The 21326-nt window shown below is 39.7% G+C and overlaps 1 protein-coding gene across 1 annotated transcript in view; it reads left to right on the forward strand.

Annotated features, from left to right (window-relative positions):
* LOC111583864 (polypeptide N-acetylgalactosaminyltransferase 10-like) overlaps positions 1–21326 on the forward strand; it is a 138603-nt gene that overhangs the window by 70938 nt on the left and 46339 nt on the right. The window contains exon 5 of the mRNA XM_055017041.1: positions 19071–19256. Coding sequence (XP_054873016.1) covers positions 19071–19256 — 186 coding nt within the window. The remainder of the gene's footprint in view (positions 1–19070; positions 19257–21326) is intronic.

Genomic DNA, 21326 nt, shown 5'->3' on the forward strand with positions numbered 1-21326 from the left:
TACAGTGGAAACAGATAATTAGAGAAACATGATGAAGAGGCTTTTATCAGCTTTTATCGGCCTTTTACTGGAATAACTGCTAATAAAGCTAAAAAAAATGTCTCATTCTATTCAATAAAAATCCAATTAATTAATTGAGATCAATTAATCGCAAAGCCTCTGATTAATTAGATAATTTTTCTGTTGATTTTGTGCCAAAATCTGCCACTTTCTTGTGAATTTTGCAGAAAATCTTTGCATCAGATGCAGCTCTGACCTCTGAGGAATCTCTCGTGATGCTTGAGGGATTCTTTCTGGTTTCTGTGGTTATTTCTGGGATTATTTCCCGTAAACGAGCCCAGAGGTCGGCTGGGATCCGTAGAGTTTCTACATTTAGCAGGTTTTCCAGCGGGGAGGTTTAAGGACGCTGCAGTAGATGAAGGGGAGGTCGACTCGCTCCTCGTTAGGCTCTAATTGAATTTCCGTCGGGGAGGATGTCCGACTGTCGCTGTCCCTGCAGGGGGGAGTCGGCCTCCCAGCCTCCCCCGAACCCAACCCAACCCAACCAAACCCAACCCAACCACCAAGGTCGGATAAGTTCCTCTGCAGATCCTCAGTCTGCTCTGAGAGTGAAGCTGATGGTTAATTATTATCATCTTATAAAACAGTTTATAGATGGAAATAATCAAATATCAGCTCCATGGAGAAGTTTGTTGAAGTTCAACTTGTCCTGGAATCAGAAGAATAATGTTTGGGCTTTCAAAATTCACACGACAGTTTGCATCAATCTTTCTTTTTTTTTTTTTAAATTTGCAAGAACTTCCAGTAAAATTTAGTTCAAACAACAAACCACAGAAAATTACAGGAAGCAGCTTTTCACTGCAGTTAAAGATCATTTTTATTACTGTTTTTAACTAATAACAAATAAAGTTTTTAAGTTGATTACTCATGAAAATTCATTTGTTGCAACCAGTATTTCCATCGTATTTAAAGGAATTATTAAATGTTACATCCTTAATCACTACAATTTTGATTTTTAGATTGACAAATATTTTAAAAAATGAAAAAAAATCCAACTAGTGTATTTATGTACATAAGTGTACTTTTTTTATTCCAGTTTTTAATAATTTAGTCAGTTTAAAACACAAGTTTCTATTATATTAATTTGTTTTTAAATTAACTTGTTCCAACATGTTTGTTCAAAATTATTCACAATAATTATGAACACAACTTAAGTCAACAAATGTAAGAAAAAAAATTGATCCACTGAGTATTTCCACCTTAATTAAAGGAATTTTTAAATTTGACATGCTTCAACACTGTAACTCTGAGTCTGTAAGTTTTTAAGCTGAAAATTGTTGTTTTTTTAAAGAACAAATTCTCCCAACTAGTGTATGTATATACATGCACATAAGTGTATTTATATATACACATAAACAAACTTTTAAATTGAAAGTTTTACAAAAAGAAAAGGTTTTTTTAGTTTTATTCTAGTTAGTATTGATTTTTAGGTGGAATGTACTTAATTGCCGTAAAATTGCAAATGCAAGTATACTCTATTATATTATCAATTTAAAAAAATAAATTGTTCTACCCAGACCTTATCTATGTACTTTTATACCATACTTAAAAACTTGCTTTTTTAAAAAGTAAACTTCAAAAAATTAAGTTTTTCCATCTAGTGTTCCTTTGTACTGAATTCTCATATTTATTAACAATTTTTTTTAGGTTGGATTTCTTTTAACTATGTCAAAAGTTTGGGGTCACTTAGATATGTCCTTATTCTTTTTTTTTTTAAAGAAAAACTAATTTTTTCAATGAAGATAGCATTAAATGAATCATAAATCCAGTGTAGATATTATTAATGTGGTAAATGACTATTGTAGCTGGAAACAGCTGATTTTTAATGGAATATCTCCATAGAGGTACAGAGGAACATTTCCAGCAACCATCACTCCTGTGTTCTAATGCTACATTGTGTTAGCTAATGGTGTTGAAAGGCTCATTGATGATTAGAAAACCCTTGTGCAGTTATGTTAGCATATGGGTAAAAGTGGGAGTTTTCATGGAAAACATGGAATTGTCTGGGTGACTCCAAACTATATGACAGTGTTTTGTCATGTTCCTAATTACTCTGCTGCGTTCCTTGGTGGACTTATGAGACTTATGGAATGAGGACTTATCAGGACTTATCCTTCAGAAATGATCCAACGACTGAGCATCCTTGGTGGACTTCTGCGTTCTCTCAGTGTTTTTCTTTCTTGTCTTAATTACAAACCCAAATTTTTAAGTTGGAAATATGTTTTTTTTTTAATTGTTCTGAGTCAGTCTTCTACATTTCAAAATGATTTTTTAAGGTATTAAATGAATAATTCTCATTATTATGACCACAAGTTTGTAACTTGGAACGTTTAAAAAATTAAGCTGTTCTGTTTTTTCATGTTATTTATAAATTAATTGTAATTATGTATCTTATTTCCATGACTATGGACACAACTTTATGAAAAAATAATAAAATTAGTTTTTCCCACTGTTTAGGAGGCAGTGGAGTGGAGTGGAAATCCTGAAGGTGAAGAAAAATGAACTTTTCAAGCCAATTCCCTTTAATGAACTCAACTTAAATTTAGTTTTAAACCAGCTAACAGTATTACACAGTATCACAGTAACGTTTGCAGCTTAAATCAGAACTTTTATCTTTATTGATGAACTGCTGTGAAAAGGTGTCTTGATTCTGCTTCAGATTTTAATTTCAGTGTTTTTCTGCGTGAAGCTGGCGTCTCTAAGGGCAGGTCACTGAACGCCTCCTGAAGTAAAATCTTGTTTTCCGTCTCTCCATATGCATGAACACATGTTGGTATGACGACGTTCTCCTCTAAATTCTCGTCCGTCTCGCTCTCCAGTCACGTCCTGCTTCCACGTCCGTTAGATAATTCAGTTTCTCTAATAAAACTGTGTATTTTCAGGGCCACTGGGGGTTTTTTCTGTAGTTTTTTTTTTTCCATGAGAGGCAGCTCGAAGCATCTTATCACATTTTAGTAAGTGTTTATTTATTTTCCCTTCGTTTTAATTGGAGTGTACTTTAAAGACGGGATGTTCTCTGGGGAGGAACTTCATCTACACCTGGAGAGTCCAGACGTGTTGATGGAGGAAGAGACTGAGGCAGAAACGTTGATTCTGGGAGGTTTTTATCCTGTAAATACTCGTCACACGTTCCCGCAGCAGGGATATGAAATAAAGGGGTAAACAATAAGACAACACTGAATATGGGGGTATAAAGTGAAGGTAAAATAAAATTCAGTTAAATAAGATCAAGTTAAATGAAATTAGATTAAAATAAGTGAAATGAAAGAAATTAAAATAAGATAAAATAAAAACAAAATGAATTAAGGTTAAAAAAATATAATATAAAATAGAATGAAATCAACAGAATATACAAGAGTGACATAATTTATTTATTTTTATTTGTTTATTCAGTAAAGGGGTAAACAATAAGACAACATAAAATATTAGGGTATGAAGTGAAGGTAAAATAAAATTTAACATAATTAAATTTAATTGCATTACATTAAAGTAAGTTAAATTAAAATTAAAATAAAATAAAGACAAAATGAAATAAGATAAAAAATTTAGAAAGTATAATATAGAAAAAAATCACCAGAATATACAAGAGCGACATTATATTGTTATTCTTATCCATCCATCCATCCATCCATCCATCCAACCATCCATCCATCCATCCATTATCTATACACCTCTTAATCCTCACTAGGGTCATGGGGGGCTGGAGTCTATCCCAGCTGACTCAGGTGAAGGCAGGGGACACCCTAGACAGGTCACCAGTCTGTCACAGGGCTACATACAGAGACAAACAGTCACTCTCACATTCACACCTACGGGCAATTTAGAATGATCAATTAACCTCAGCATATTTTTGGACTGTGGGAGGAAGCCGGAGTACCCGGAGAAAACCCACGCATGCACAGGGAGAACATGCAAACTCCATGCAGAAAGATCCCGGGAAAGCCGGGACGTGAACCAGGGATCTTCTAGCTGCAAGGTGAAAGTTCTAACCACTACACCACTGTGCAGCCCCTCATTATTCTTATTATTTATTTATTTATTTATTCATTCATTCATTCATTCATTCATTCGTTCAATAAAGGTACAAACACTAAGACAACACAAAATATTAGGATATAAAGTGAAAGTAAAATCAAATTCAATGAGAAAATTAAATAAGATGAAATATAATTATATGAAGTTGAACTAAAATAAAAAAAATAAATTAGTCAAAATATATAAAATTTAATATAGAAGGAAATCAACAGAATGTATAAGAGTGACAATATTTATTTATTTATTTATTCATTTATTTATTCATTTATTTATTCAATAATGGGGAAAACAAGACAATACAGAATATTAGGATAGAAAGCGAAGGTAAAATCAAATTAAATTACAATTGAAGAAAATAAAATAACAAGTCAATTAAATTACATTAAATTAATTTTTATTATTTAAAGAGTACACAGAAATGTACTCGGATGTGTGAATGACATAAGAAGGTTCCGATGAGTTTACAGATATACCATGTTTCAACTCATGATGCTGCCACCACCATGCTTCACATCATGATGCTGCCACCACCATGCTTCACATCATGATGCTGCCACCACCATGCTTCACATCATGATGCTGCCTCCACCATGCTTCACATCATGATGCTGCCACCACCATGCTTCACATCATAATGTTGCCTCCACCGTGCTTCACATCATGATGCTGCCACCACCGTGCTTCACATCATGATGCTGCCACCACCATGTTTCACATCATGATGCTGCCTCCACCATGCTTCACATCATGATGCTGCCACCACCATGCTTCACATCATAATGTTGCCTCCACCGTGCTTCACATCATGATGCTGCCACCACCATGCTTCACATCATGATGCTGCCTCCACCATGCTTCACATCATGATGCTGCCTCCACCATGCTTCACATCATGATGATGCCACCAGTTAGTTTGTCTTGTTGTCTGGTAAAGATGCAGCAATAGCAACTTTTTCTGCATGATTTTCTATCCTTGAATCAGTAAGTTTACATGCATCTACATTAGAAAATTAAATCTATTTCAAATATATTAAATATATTTTTCTTTTGGTAATTTGCCCCATAAAGGCATTAAGCATACGTACAAGAAGCCAGCCGCCTTCAGTCTGCTGCTATCATCTATCAAGGAGAACATCAGGTCACTGTTTCTACGACTTCATGTTGCTTCATGATATTTTTAGGAATGTATTTCTTCTTTCAGACCAGAAGGAAGACTGCCTTTGGGCTATGTGTCAAACTGATGTGTTAAAGTCTGCACCTGCTTCAAAACACTCAGTCGGAGCTTCTGAATGGGAATCTATTAGAAGTGAGATACGAGTGGCTCATATGCTCTACAGATTGGTTCAGTCCTCGCCGACTCTTAACTCCGTTTGCTGCCTTTAAAACGAGCTGAAAGGAGAGCAGCTGGACAAACTGAGCTTGGCAGGCAGACCAACACCAGGAACCGGATTTAAAAAAAAAAAAAAAAAAGAAATGTTTTCATGTTGAAATCAGCGACGTTTTCATGCGTACATTCACTGATTTCACGCCCCAGCTTGCTACAAAAGGCAACCAGAGACGGTTAAAAAGTTGACACCATATGAAGAGCTTTTTGTGGTTTTAACATGAGAAACAGGGTGGCATGGCTCTGTCAGAGCAGGCTGAAAACATGTTCTATGTGAGCTGGGCTCTCATTCATAAGGCTGTGATCAAATACCTAAAGAAACACAGTTAATTCTGCACATTAATGTTCACCTGACGTGGTGACTGTCTGCAAAGAAAATACAACCTGACCCCGGCAAACTATCCATTGTGCATGTAAGAGTTTGCTACTATCATAAAAGGCGACATTACTAGCATGGAAGTGGACGCAGCGTCTGACCTGAACGTCCAGCCTGACTCCATAAAGACAGAAGAGTAACAGCAGCAGTCGCTCTGAGTCACCGCTAACAGCACTGATGTTGTGTTCACTCTAAATCTCCAAACCTCCTCCTGTCGAGCGGCTCTTGTGCTGCTGCTGTCGACTGCTGTAAAAATATCCCTGTGGGGATTGTTAGTCCTTGAGAGTCATTGTCAGAGTCTGAACAGCAGTTTGCAGCTCGGACCCGAGAGTTTAATATTTCTCAGAAGCCACCGTCTACCTGCTGTTAACAGCCGCCGAGGAGGAGCTCTGAGCAGCTTTTCAGGCCCATTATTGTGTTTTCAGGTTAGAAAAAATCCTTGTGACCCCAGAAAAATAAGAGCTGTTTAACTGATGCAACCCTCTGAATATGATTAATAGATGCTCATTCATGCTGTCACTGCTGCAGGTTCATCTATTGAATCTCTGTAGGAGGTGCTTTGCTCTTTTCACCACCCACTTTTTCTTATACATGCTTAAAAAAACAGAAATTAGCAGTAAATGCTTAAAGCAACAGTGTGTGCTTGGAAGTCTTTCTGGAATTAGATTTTGTGCTTAAAGCTGAGGAAGGTAAAGACAACACAAGCCTGATCCAAAACATGAAACTGAATTAGCCACAGCTGCAGTCCTTTGGTGGTGGTTAGCAGAAGGCTAATCCATTAGTAGCATTCATCAACAGCTTACATCAACCTAAACGACCTACAAGTCCACGGTGATGGAATCTATCATGATAAAATGTTGAATTTCAGTCTATATCGATAGTTTTAATGACCTGTTTTTATTAGTGACAAGGAGAAAAAAGGTTTAATTTGAACTTTTATCACAAAAGCCATGGAGACAAAGGACAACAAAGCTTTATTATGAAGGCTATGATGGACTGTTTATGATGGAGAGAGCATGTTTGAGCTTTGTTCACGCAGTCAGACTTTGCATTTGATAATGGGCTTTCATCTAATGCACTCAAGTGAAACTGTCTGTTGCCAGGACATATCGCACAGTTTTTGTCACCGGAGTCTACAGCTGAGCCAAGTATGACAGCTAGGAATGGTCGGTCATGACTGAGAACTAGACGCTGGTTCTTTGGTCTGATGTGACCTGAATTCAGCTTTTTGTCCTTCAGAATAGAAGCTGTTTGACGAACACCAAAAAACCCCACATCGTTACAAACACACCATCCCCAATGTGAAGCACAGTAGTGGCAGCTTCGTGATGTGAAGCATGGTGGTGGCAGTATCATGTTTTAAAGCATGGTGGTGGCAGTATCATGTTTTAAAGCATGGTGGTGGCAGCATCATGTTTTAAAGCATGGTGGTGGCAGCATCATGTTTTAAAGCATGGTGGTGGCAGCATCAGCATGGTGGTGGCAGCATCATGATGTGAAGCATGGTGGTGGCAGTATCATGATGTGAAGCATGGTGGTGGCAGCATCATGATGTGAAGCATGGTGGTGGCAGCATCATGTTTTAAAGCATGGTGGTGGCAGCATCAGCATGGTGGTGGCAGCATCATGATGTGAAGCATGGTGGTGGCAGTATCATGATGTGAAGCATGGTGGTGGCAGTATCATGTTTTAAAGCATGGTGGTGGCAGCATCAGGATGTGAAGCATGGTGGTGGCAGCATCATGTTTTAAAGCACGGTGGTGGCAGCATCATGATGTGAAGCATGGTGGTGGCAGCATCAGGATGTGAAATCCGTTTCCATTTTGATAAATGTGTAAATTATTTTCCAAAAGCCAGCTTATGTTAATGATTCAGCGTTGAAATGAGACAACATGAAAACTTTTCCAGTGGATACTTTTGTAGGCATCGAACACGTAGAAAAACATTTCAATTCTAACGTCCCAGAAAAACAGAAAATCTTCAGTCTAGAAGTGGAGAGTTGAAGTCCAGCTGATGGAGATGTTGTGTGTCTGAGCTGTAGAAGTGTGAAATATTCCGTCATCTCCTCTTGATTATCAAAACGCTGTCTTCATCATTTTGTGACACGACGTTTAAGTGCACATCCGTAAGACGTCTCTTATCGGCTCAGTGGCTGTTTCAGCTGTGTGTGCGCTTTAAAAAATAAAACTAAAACCCTCAAAGTGGCTTCTATCATCACAGACTTTCCCTCTGCAGCCTTCTCTGGTTTTAATGACGGCTGCAGAAAAGCGACTTCAGATGTTCCCGGTCTGGCACTCGGCTGAAAGGGGAGGATGTGTGATGGAGTTCACAGGAGCCGCCGATATTTTGGAGGAATAAATTAGCAGCTTGGCGCTTTGGTGCCACGCCAAGACTTCTGGGAAGTAATCCAGCACCTTGGAAAGACAAGATTTGGATGCCATATTGGATCCAGTGTAATTTGAGGTTAATTGAATTGAAAATCCCCCTCGCATCGACCGAAAACAGCAAAAAAAGAAAAAAATAAAGTCTGCAGCAGGGAATGAGGAGCTGTATTTATGAAAACATATGCAGCAGATTTCTGAACCAAAAAGAACCAGTTAAAGGAGAATTATCAACAAATATGCGACGTTGCCTTGGTTATTCAAAAGGAATAATGATGGAATTTAAATTTTGGTTTGGTTTTTAAACAAACTTAAAGTATGTGTACGACTTTAGGGAAGTTTTTTTCCATATTTTAATGCCGATATTGGTCCAAAAATATGAACAGAGACCAGAATAGACTAACAATTCTACTTCAGTTTGTATGAGAACATTGTGGTAACTTGAACAGGGATCAAATTTAATCAAATTTGTGATTGTAGAACATTTAAAATCACCTTAGTCGACCAAAATACTCAACATATGGTCAGTCAGGCAGCAACTAAAGTACGTACAAAAAGCAAGACAGACAAAAAGAGTTATAAAATCAACTTGCATTACTAAATAAAATGGTTTAAAACACTAAAACAAGGCAAAATAGGACAACAAATCAACTGCTAAGTTAAATAAGTATAAAATATTAAATGTCTGTTTAGGTTCAGGTCATCGTAATCCAAAGAGCTTCAGTAAAAAGGAATTAAGGTTCAATTTCAAAAGAGAATCAGTTTTGATGATAAGACACCAAAAATTAGGAACTTTACAAGGTACTAAAAGCTGTTTAAAACATGTACATTGGGAGATTTTTCTTAAAAATGATTCAATCTCATAAAATCCACTTAAACTTAAATGTACAAGGCAAAACAGGATATCAAATCAGCTGCTATGTAAAATATTAAGTATTTGTAAAGATCCTCAATCCTTCAGGTCATGGAAATCCTAAGAGCTTCAGTAAAAATGAACTGGGTTTCTCTTTCGGGTGTCAAAAGATGCCACGAACCATCAATGAATTTCCACAAATGTTGCTTTTTTGAAGATTTAACGATAAAACACCAACAATTAGGAACTGTACGAGGTACTAAAAGCTGTTAAAAACACGTACGTTTTGAGATTTTTCTTTAAATTGTTCCATCTCGGAACAGCTAAAGGTTCTAAGGCTCTAAGAGGTCTAGAGGTGGACAGAGAAGTTCCATGACTGACTTTATAAGGCAATAAAAGATCCTTAGAATCAGTTCTGTCTTTAACAGGTGGACGGTTCAGGGGAAATTCTTTCCATTTTTCTGGTGGCAGCGACTGAACAGACAGATCACTACCAGCTCCAGAGTTCCAGGGATTCGGCCTTGAAGCTATGAATGCTGTGAAACTCAGGTTTTCAGTTAAAAGCAGCAGCTCCACTGTTTGTTTGTTTGTTAGATTCTAGCTGAGAGTCATGAAGGTTTGCTGTCAAAGTGGCCGATATTGGTGGAGACCAAAGAGAATCACTCTGTCCTGGTTTTTATTCAGGTGTAAACAGCGTCTGGTCGTCCAACACTTAACCTCAAAAGGAATCCTTTATTTCTTTTCCTTGACAGCGAGCAAAACCTTACTAGCTAACAGCTTACTGATAGCAACAAATAACACAGAAACAAACCTATTAGTCCAAGCCACCGCCTCCTTTAAAGATGTCCAGTCAGACTATAACCTCATGGTTCAAAAACATCTTAATTCTATTCATTCATATTAATATTGTCTGTAGATGAATAACGATGGACTAAGTGGACTCAGACAAGAAAAAGTACCAATAAAACACCATAAACATCCTGCAATGAGTATGCTGTTTAGCTCAAAAATGTCTCCTGGGATGATATATCTGTGATATAATTCGATATGATTAAACTATTATTGCTCATATTGTAGGAACCTGAACCTCCAGGAACCTAAAGAATCACGAAGAAGCAGAATTAACAGATCTGTTCTTTGCCCGTCAACAAATATGTGACGTTTTCCCCAGTTATATACTTCTGATTTATCGGTTTTCAGACTAATTTCACTCATGAGAGATTAAAAAAAACTGTTCTACAAACACCTTGGAGTTGTTTTTTCCACATTTCAGCACCAGTATTGGTCCAAAAACATGACAGACCACAAAAGACAAACATTTCTGCTTCATTTAGTTTTTGAAGATGCATTTCTGCAGCAGAAACAACAAATGTCTGTTTTTTATGGTAAACATGGGTTTACGTCCACGATGTCTGAGACCTCGTCATGTCCTGGATCTTACGTCCTGATTTATAGCCTCGTTAGTTTTCAGTAAACCGTAGATCCTTATTTTGTTTCTTATTTGCTCGGTGTTAACACTGCCTGCAGTTCATTCAAAAACTTTTTGAGTTTTCCTTGCATGACTGTTGCTTGGAATCATAATTTGAAGCACGGTGGTGGCAGCATCATGATGTGAAGCATGGTGGTGGCAGCATCATGATGTGAAGCATGGTGGTGGCAGCATCATGATATGAAGCATGGTGGTGGCAGCATCACTATGTGAAGCATGGTGGTGGCAGCATCATGACGTGAAGCACGGTGGTGGCAGCATCATGATGTGAAGCATGGTGGTGGCAGCATCACTATGTGAAGCATGGTGGTGGCAGCATCATGACGTGAAGCACGGTGGTGGCAGCATCATGATGTGAAGCACGGTGGTGGCAGCATCATGATGTGAAGCATGGTGGTGGCAGCATCATGATGTGAAGCATGGTGGTGGCAGCATCATGATATGAAGCATGGTGGTGGCAGCATCACTATGTGAAGCATGGTGGTGGCAGCATCATGACGTGAAGCACGGTGGTGGCAGCATCATGATGTGAAGCATGGTGGTGGCAGCATCATGACGTGAAGCATGGTGGTGGCAGCATCATGATATGAAGCATGGTGGTGGCAGCATCATGATATGAAGCATGGCGGTGGCAGCATCACTATGTGAAGCATGGTGGTGGCAGCATCATGACGTGAAGCACGGTGGTGGCAGCATCATGATGTGAAGCATGGTGGTGGCAGCATCATGATGTGAAGCATGGTGGTGGCAGCATCATGATGTGAAGCATGGTGGTGGCAGCATCATGATGTGAAGCATGGTGGTGGCAGCATCATGATATGAAGCATGGTGGTGGCAGCATCATGATGTGAAGCATGGTGGTGGCAGCATCATGATATGAAGCATGGTGGTGGCAGCATCATGATGTGAAGCACGGTGGTGGCAGCATCATGATGTGAAGTATGGTGGTGGCAGCATCATGATGTGAAGCACGGTGGTGGCAGCATCATGATGTGAAGCACGGTGGTGGCAGCATCATGATGTGAAGCACGGTGGTGGCAGCATCATGACGTGAAGCACGGTGGTGGCAGCATCATGACGTGAAGCACGGTGGTGGCAGCATCATGACGTGAAGCACGGTGGTGGCAGCATCAGGATGTGAAGCACGGTGGTGGCAGCATCATGACGTGAAGCATGGTGGTGGCAGCATCATGATGTGAAGCATGGTGGTGGCAGCATCATGATGTGAAGCACGGTGGTGGCAGCATCATGACGTGAAGCACGGTGGTGGCAGCATCATGATGTGAAGCACGGTGGTGGCAGCATCATGACGTGAAGCACGGTGGCGGCAGCATCATGACGTGAAGCACGGTGGTGGCAGCATCATGACGTGAAGCACGGTGGTGGCAGCATCATGACGTGAAGCACGGTGGTGGCAGCATCATGACGTGAAGCACGGTGGTGGCAGCATCATGATGTGAAGCACGGTGGTGGCAGCATCATGATGTGAAGCATGGTGGTGGCAGCATCATGATGTGAAGCATGGTGGTGGCAGCATCATGATGTGAAGCATGGTGGTGGCAGCATCACTATGTGAAGCATGGTGGTGGCAGCATCATGACGTGAAGCACGGTGGTGGCAGCATCATGATGTGAAGCACGGTGGTGGCAGCATCATGATGTGAAGCATGGTGGTGGCAGCATCATGATGTGAAGCACGGTGGTGGCAGCATCATGATGTGAAGCATGGTGGTGGCAGCATCATGATATGAAGCATGGTGGTGGCAGCATCATGATGTGAAGCATGGTGGTGGCAGCATCATGATGTGAAGCATGGTGGTGGCAGCATCATGATGTGAAGCACGGTGGTGGCAGCATCATGATGTGAAGTATGGTGGTGGCAGCATCATGATGTGAAGCACGGTGGTGGCAGCATCATGATGTGAAGCACGGTGGTGGCAGCATCATGATGTGAAGCACGGTGGTGGCAGCATCATGACGTGAAGCACGGTGGTGGCAGCATCATGACGTGAAGCACGGTGGTGGCAGCATCATGATGTGAAGCACGGTGGTGGCAGCATCAGGACGTGAAGCATGGTGGTGGCAGCATCATGATGTGAAGCACGGTGGTGGCAGCATCATGATGTGAAGCACGGTGGTGGCAGCATCATGATGTGAAGCACGGTGGTGGCAGCATCATGACGTGAAGCACGGTGGTGGCAGCATCATGACGTGAAGCATGGTGGTGGCAGCATCATGACGTGAAGCACGGTGGCGGCAGCATCATGACGTGAAGCACGGTGGTGGCAGCATCATGATGTGAAGCACGGTGGTGGCAGCATCATGATGTGAAGCATGATGGTGGCAGCATCATGATGTGAAGCATGGTGGAGGCAGCATCATGATGTGAAGCATGGGGGTGGCAGCATCATGATGTGAAGCACGGTGGTGGCAGCATCATGATGTGAAGCACGGTGGTGGCAGCATCATACTTTGAAGCATGAAATATATTTGGTAAAGTTTTCAAATACCACTGCTTACGTTTCAAGGTTTTTGGGGTTCTGAGGGTTTTCGTATCATAAAAAAATGAAAAAAAAGATCAAGTTTTACTACATTTTTTTCACTTTTTTTCCATATTTTAGCGCCAATATTGCTCCCAAAACATGACAGAGGCCTCAAAAGACAAACATTTCTGCTTCATTTTGTTTTTGAAGATGCATTTCTGCAACAGAAGCAACAAATGTGTGTTTTTTTTCTGGTAAACGTAGGTTTACGATGTCCGAAACCTCGTCCTGTCCCTGATCTCGTGTCCTAATAGTGACTAATTGGTCTCATTAAACTGATTTATCACCGCGGCAGTTTTCAGCCAAACCGGAGATGCCGTTTTCAAATTTATCCAGGTCAAATTAACCGTTCATAATTAGACGCCATAACCTTTTCTCTCTCTGAATGCGGCGTACAAGCCGATGCAAATGTTCATTGTTTAATCTCTTTGGCCGTCGTTAGCGGCTTGTGTAAGAAGCACCTCGTGCCGGGCCAGAGTTCGTCCTGAATCAATCTCCCGGCGGTTCACAGCTAATGGGCTGATTTATTGCCGTGCTATGAAGGTGAGGGCTCACGTTTTGCCTCTGACCTGTGGAGCTCCTCAGCTATTATTCCACTGTCAGAAGCCCGGCGGCATATTTTAATGCTGCGGTGACTCATTATCATACAGAATAATTAGAGATTAGCCCGTTTCGTTTTCCTATTATCTGAGCAGGGTTCAGAATTGGTACAAACTCTGACAGAAGCTCAAAAATGTAAAGTCAAAATGTCAACAGCGGCCGTGGAGTGATGCTGATGGTATCTCTGCAGAAGAAAAGATGTTGGTTTTTCCTTTAACCCTGAGAGAGAATCTGTTTTTTTCATTGGTAGGATGTAGACACACCAATGGTACTTTATTGGGTTTAAGCTATAAAATAAATTAAGAATTCAAATTATGTAACCTGCTAGAACCCTGCAAAACACTTACAATGCACCTCTAGAATTAGATTTGCATTAATTATAATGGCAACTGTACTCTTGCTTTGTGTTTTAAAAGTCTGAATTCTTGAAGTTTCTTCGGTTGGATGCTGTTTGTTAGAACAAAGTGAAAATCTGACCAAAGTAATCAGCACTCCTCCTATTGTCCTCATTTATGGGCACCAAAAAGTATTGTTTCCTTGTCTGAAAAAAATCCAAAAATTCAGCAAAAAAATTCCCAAAATATCTGAAGATTTGCAAAACCTTCAGGAATAAAATTCCAGTAATTCCTTCAAAGTTTCCCTTAAAAGATTTTTTTTTTTTTTTTTTAAATCACCCAAATTTGGCAAGAAAATTCTTGTAAATATTTTCAAAAAATGAGTAAAAATCTTCCAAAAAAATCCTAAAAATATCTGGTGATTCCATATATATCAGTAAAACTTCTAATATTTTCTTTAAGAACATTCACATAAAAATCAACCAAATTCCAGCGGAATTCGATGGATTTTGGTTGATTTTTTTGTGAATGTTCTTAAGAAACATTTCAGTTACTGTCCATAAAAATCCTCAGATTTTGCGTGGGTCGGGTCGTATCTTATCTCATAAATGTAAAACGGAGCTAATCTACTCACTTTCTTGCCCTGAAACTATCGACACCTTCAGCCTCGTCTCTGTTTGGTTTCACTTGTTTTGCTGTAATACCCGAAGACAGCGCTGTGTTTTAACGTCACCCTCAGTTTAAATGATCGGTCTGATAAATAATGCGTCTCTCAGCTTTAAGGCCAGACTGTTCCTCTTTATGGGCGGCTGATTTGAGGCAGAGCGATGCAGGCAGGTTCAGGCCTTCAGCTCTAAGCAGCACAGACCTGAGTGATAATCTGACGGACAGCAGACCTCACTCTGCTCTGGATTACCGCTCGCTTCTAATTCACTCTGCTCCGCTTTAATAACGTCTGATCAGACCTGCTCTCGTCCAAACACTCGGGTCCGGACCGGCGGCAGCGGTGTTGGGATGCCATTTGACTCGATGAGACGAGCTGTCGTTTACTGATCCTAAAGAGACACAATATGACTATAAAATGACGCAAAAAGACTTGAAAGTGACATAAAAGACTTGAAAGTGATGCAAAGCAACTTAAAAGTGACAAAACTGACTACAAAGTGGTGCAAATTGACTATAAAGTGATTTAAAAAGACTTGAAAGTGATGCAAAACGACTTGAAAGTGTCAAAAAATGACTGAAGTTATGCAAAATGACTGTAAAGTGACACAAAATGACTATGAAGAAACACAAAATGACCAAAAAGCGGCACAAAATGACTATAAAATGACACAAAATGACTATAGTTATGCAAAATCAAACTGAAATGAAATGAAATGTCTATAAAGTTACGCAAAAGGACTATAAAATGACACAAGCCAAAAATTACTATAAAGTGACACAAAAACAACTCTAGTTATGTAAAATGAACCTAAAGCAACACAAAATGACCCTAAAGTGACACAAAATGACCCTAAAGTGACATAAAAAGACTATAAAGAGACAAAAAATGACTTGAAAGTGACAAAAAATTACTATAAAGTGATGCAAAAGACTTGATAGTGACACACAAAATGACTATAAAGTGACGACAATGTCTATAAAATGACACAAAATGAAACTTCCTGCAGTTCAGTCGAAAACTTTTTGATTTAATTATTTTTAGTTTTTTACAGAATCGGTTCAGATCAAGAGGTTTATTTGTGGTAAATTTTTAAATGAGACGTGTAAAACAAAGTGATTTGGATGAAATATGAGGATTTTAAGCTCAGGCTTGATGACATATTCAGACAGTAAATCACAGGTGAGGAGTTCAGGGACTATTGAAAAGTTGGAAATGCAACAATTCAGACTTTAGGTTTAGGTTAGGGTTCAGGTTTTGTTGGTTCTGCTGGATCAGGAGAACCTCAGCTTCAGAACCGAAAGACGAGCTGGAAGCTGACAGAAAAGATGAAGAGAAAGAGCAAAGGAGGGAACAGAAGTGAAACTAAACAGTAATAATGAAGCAGGAGGAGATAAAGAACGTCTGTCTGTCGTTTTAGTTCTGTAAAGGAGTGAAAAGAAGCAGCGCTGCCTTTTTCCTGCTCCTCTAGTATTCAGAATCCAATCAGTGGTTGTGTTCTGGGCCGTTCCTTTGTGACGGCAGACCGTTTGTAAGAAGCGTTATCAATGAGGAGCACAGACGGAGGAATATTTGATTAATGTGACGCCTGTCGGCTGCTTTCTGCACATAATGGCTCCTTCATTCAGACCTGGAAACTTTTCTCCTTAATAGACGGAAGAGCAGAGAAGACGAGAAAACTAAACATTCATTCATCCTTCTTCATATTAATGTTTACAGTAAAGCACCACAACTGAGTCTGATTTGTTGAACTTGAACTTCAGTAGTTCCTGCATCACCTCTGAATCCTCACATCAGCTTCTCAAATAAACAGAAAATACTCCTGCAGTTAAAAACATGCAGTTCAGTGGAAAACGTTCTGAATTTTCCTCATGTGACTGTTGGTTCAATAATATTTTACTGTATGATCAAAATGACAAAAGTCAGACTAAAAAACAAGACAAAATATTACGAAAGCGAGACACAAAGCCACAAAAAATGAGACAAACCACACTAAACAAAACAAAAAAGAGACTAAAAATTGGACAGAAAAGTTACAAAGCAACAAAAAAATAGACAAACAAGAAAAGTCAGACAAAAAACTTACACAAATGACACAAACGAGACAAAAAAGGACAAAAGCAAGAGACAAAAAGACAAAAAAAGACAACACAAGCGAGATGAAATAAAACAAAAGCGATGCACAAAACAATGAATAAAGCAAAACGCAAAATGACAGAAATTAGACAAAAACACAAGTGAGACAAAAAGGAAACACAAAACGACAAAAACATGAGACAAAAGGCACGAAACAAAACAAAAAAGGGACAAAAAATTGGACAAATGACAGAAACTAGACAAAAAAAAGACATAAGCGAGAAACAAACTGACAAAAGCATGAGACAAAAATAAAAATCAGACAAAGAAACAACAAAAACAAGACAAAATATAACAAAAACAAGACACAAAACAGCAAAAGAACAATGAGCAATCTAGTATTTTCCTTTATGATCCAAACAACTTGTCATGGTCTAGAAATGATTTTAAATGTATAGTTTTACTAATTTACAATCTGCAGTTAATGTCTTCTCTGGAATTTTTACACTTTGAGGACCGGATTGGACTCTCTGGAGGACCGGATTGGACCCTCTGGAGGACCGGATTGGATCCTCTGGAGGGCCGGATTGGACTCTCTGGAGGACCGGATTGGACCCTCTGGAGGGCCGGATTGGACCCTCTGGAGGACCGGATTGGATCCTCTGGAGGGCCGGATTGGACCCTCTGGAGGACCGGATTGGACCCTCTGGAGGACCGGATTGGATCCTCTGGAGGGCCGGATTGGACCCTCTGGAGGGCCGGATTGGACCCTCTGGAGGACCGGATTGGATCCTCTGGAGGGCCGGATTGGACCCTCTGGAGGACCGGATTGGATCCTCTGGAGGACCGGATTGGACCCTCTGGAGGACCGGATTGGACCCTCTGGAGGACCGGATTGGATCCTCTGGAGGACCGGATTGGACCCTCTGGAGGACCGGATTGGACCCTCTGGAGGACCGGATTGGATCCTCTGGAGGGCCGGATTGGACCCTCTGGAGGGCCGGATTGGACCCTCTGGAGGACCGCTTTTTGCCCACGGGCCGCATGTTGGACACCCCTGAACTAGACGATGGGCTGCTTCATGTTTTCTTGATGTTTCTTTGAGGTTTTTGACACCGTTTAGCACCGCAGACAGGAACTCGGCTTCACTGCGCCTCCATTTTTGACTTATTTCTTTAGTTTTTTATTTTATTGACCCGTCAGAAGCGACTGGACGTTGGAGCTGAAAGATTTACAGGCTCCATTTAAGGCGGGATTGATTCCTGTCCAGGGCAGCTGTGATGAAGGATGGCAGGGAGACGTGGACGTAGAACCCTCTCCTTTGATTGATTGATGCTTTCTTTCAGGTTGTCTTCATGCTCCTCTGTTCTTCTTCACCTCTTCACTGTGTTCTAGTGTATGAAACTCGGCCCGTTTGGCTTAAGTCCGACCCCGAGTTGAGATTTATTGCAGCCGGAGAAAGAACTTGCCTGAGGTCTGCAGCTGTCATGTTCCAGAACCGGACTTTAATCTCCTGATTTACTCTAAACTGAGCAGATTCATGGAGGCTGCAACTGGAACTCCCTCGTCAGGCGTTCTGAGTTTTGTTAAAATCGCAAACTTTATCGCAGATTTTAGAGGAAGTGCTGTTTTTTTGCCAAAAGACTTTATGACCACACATGTTGGCAGGAGCTGATTTAATTCCTTTTTCATTCCTCGCCATTGGGTTCTTTCTCTGGAGGGCAACATTCTGGCTAATGACTGCAGTAAAGACATAAAACACGTCCATGAAGTGAAAGTTTTCCCTCAGTGTGGGGGGAGATGGAGATGATGTAGAGGCCTGAAGGGGAACATTTCGGCGGGAACATGTGGCAGCAGCAGATGTGTTGTTTAATGGCGGCGGCTAATGATTGGGTTCCTTTTGCTCTGTTCTAATGAAAGTTTGTCATTCGTGGTGAACTTTCTGAAGCCTTTATTTACCTGAAGTCTGCACACTGTGAAGGAGGTTCATGTTTCATCTCCTTTTATTGTTTGTTTCTGTAGAGACAATTAAAAGCAGCCAGATTTAGCAAGAAGCTTATTTGCATCTATTGTCCCTCATGTACATAATAAACAACAAACAAATAGTTTTTATCATATTTAAATCTGTTAAATGTAGCTATTCCACTCATATTTGCCATTCACCGCTGCCGGTTTTGCAGCAATCATGATCTCTTGTCTTTTTATCTTCCATCCTGACTCCACTCTCAGGTTTCTACTTTTCTAAATCCCGCTGCCTCTTTCGTTTTCCTTCCAGAACACCTGAAGTCGGCGCTGGAGGAGTACATGGTCCGGCTGCCGAAGGTTCGCATCCTGAGGACCAAGAAGAGGGAAGGTCTGATCAGGACTCGTCTGCTGGGAGCTGCTGCTGCTAAAGGAGAAGTTATCACCTTCCTGGACTCCCACTGTGAAGCTAACGTCAACTGGCTGCCTCCTCTGATGGGTGAGGAACCGACTGTTCTCCACAGGAACCTTTAGGTCTACTCTCTAGCATGAACTCAAACCCGGTTCTAACAGGCCGGTATAACCCTCCAGGCCAAATACCCCGGGGTATGGGTATACTCTGGCCTAGGCCAGTTTATACCTGTTGACATAAATATTAAGCATCTTAAACTCTTAATTGTTTAATTATTTAGGCTTTTGTTTGTTTGTTTTGTATTGTTTTTGCAAAGGACATTCTACTTATGTTCTTTCATTATGATTTGCTTGCAAATCATATCTCTTTGTCAAAAAAAAAAAAAACACACCCTAAATAACCTAACCTAAAATTAAACTAAATTAAGAGTTTAACATGCTTAGTCTTTACATGTCAACAGATGTGAACTGGCCTTGCATTTTAAGAACTAAACAATGGTAAATCATTTTCAACTATAATTTTACAGATTTTTTCCCATTTTGTTAAATTAAAGATGATATCTAAAAATCACTGAAAGGGTATTAATTTACATTATAATAAGAAAAAAAGTTCCAAATTAATAAATAGTAGTAAATGATGGCCATATCAAATATCAGTTTTTATAATTTTTTTTAAATTTAGTGTTTGATTGTAAAATTACAGTTTTACTGTGTTCAAATTTAAAAAAAATTGTTATTTTAAAGATATTTGCTATCAGAAATATGCATTTTAAGGACTAAACAATGGGAAATCATTTTTAAACTGTAATTTTACAGATTTTTTCTGTCTTGTTAAATTAACGACAATATCTAAAGAAAGGTATTAATTTACATTATAATTTTAAAAAGTCCCAAACTAATAAATAGTTGTAAATAATGTCCACATCAGTTAGCAGAATTTCATTCGTTTTGCAGTCTGTGGCCATAAAATTATACAATTTAACTGTATTTAATTCAGCAACAAAAAGATGATGAGATGATTAACTGACTTGTTTTTACACAAATATGTGGATTTTCTTGTTTTTTTTCAATAAAATATGTCCTTTCATGCCTCGTTTGAAGAGCCGGTACTTTGTGACGGGGAGTCGCTGTAGAAAGTCTAAAAGCAAAAAAAAAGCAGAATTCTTAGAAAGGCTGACCCAGTCCGAGTCTTTTAGATTTCATCCTAATCTGGTACCATTTTCTGAGATAACACACACCAAGTATATTTAATTTAGCTAGCAACGGGCACCATGACAAAGACTTTGTGGTGCTTAATGACCTCCGCCCAGAGATAATGGGTTTAACAGAAATAGGGAACATTTCTTATATCCCAGCGTCCTTCATAACAGACTTTAAACATAAATATGAGGATAGATGTCCAATATGTGGTGATATTTGAATGATTTTTGATTCAAAAAGCTGTTAAAAATTTTCACACTTAGACGTTCTGTCACAAATTTTGCTCTCCTGAGTGATGGACATCTTTACTTCTCACTTTACCACAGTCAGGATGAAAGATGTAGCAGTTGATGAGATGATTAACTGACTTATTTCTGATCTTGCTCTTTTTTCCTTATGTAAAACGTGTCCTTTCGCACCTCGTTTGAACAGCCAGTACTTTGTGAAGGGAAGTCATGAGTTGCTATAGAAGGTCTAAAAGCAAAAAAAAAAAAAAAAGAATTTTTAGAGGTGATGTCCTGATAAAGATGCTCCTGATCTAGTCTGAGTCTTTTATATTTAGTCCTAATCTGATACCATTTTCTTAGATAACACACACACCAAGTACATTTAGGTTTAGCTCTGAACTAATTTCAATAGTTTCTACATCCAAACCATCCACATGTATTTTAGATCCTATCCCAACTAGACTGTTCAAGGAGGCTTTACCTTTAATTAATTCCTCAATGTTAGATCTGATTAATCTCTCTCTAGTAACAGGTTATGTACCACAGGCTTTTAAGGTTGCTGGAATCAAACCTTTACTTAAAAAGCCCACTCTAGATCGAGATGTTTTAGCCAACTATAGACCAATTTCCAACCTCCCATTTCTCTCTAAACTTCTGGAAAGAACAATTGGAAATCAATTATGTGAGCATTTACAAAGGAATAGCTTGTTTGGAGAGTTTCAGTCAGGCTT

The sequence above is a fragment of the Amphiprion ocellaris genome, chromosome 14 (genome assembly GCF_022539595.1).
Source record: "Amphiprion ocellaris isolate individual 3 ecotype Okinawa chromosome 14, ASM2253959v1, whole genome shotgun sequence".
Classification (NCBI taxonomy): Eukaryota; Metazoa; Chordata; class Actinopteri; family Pomacentridae; genus Amphiprion; species Amphiprion ocellaris.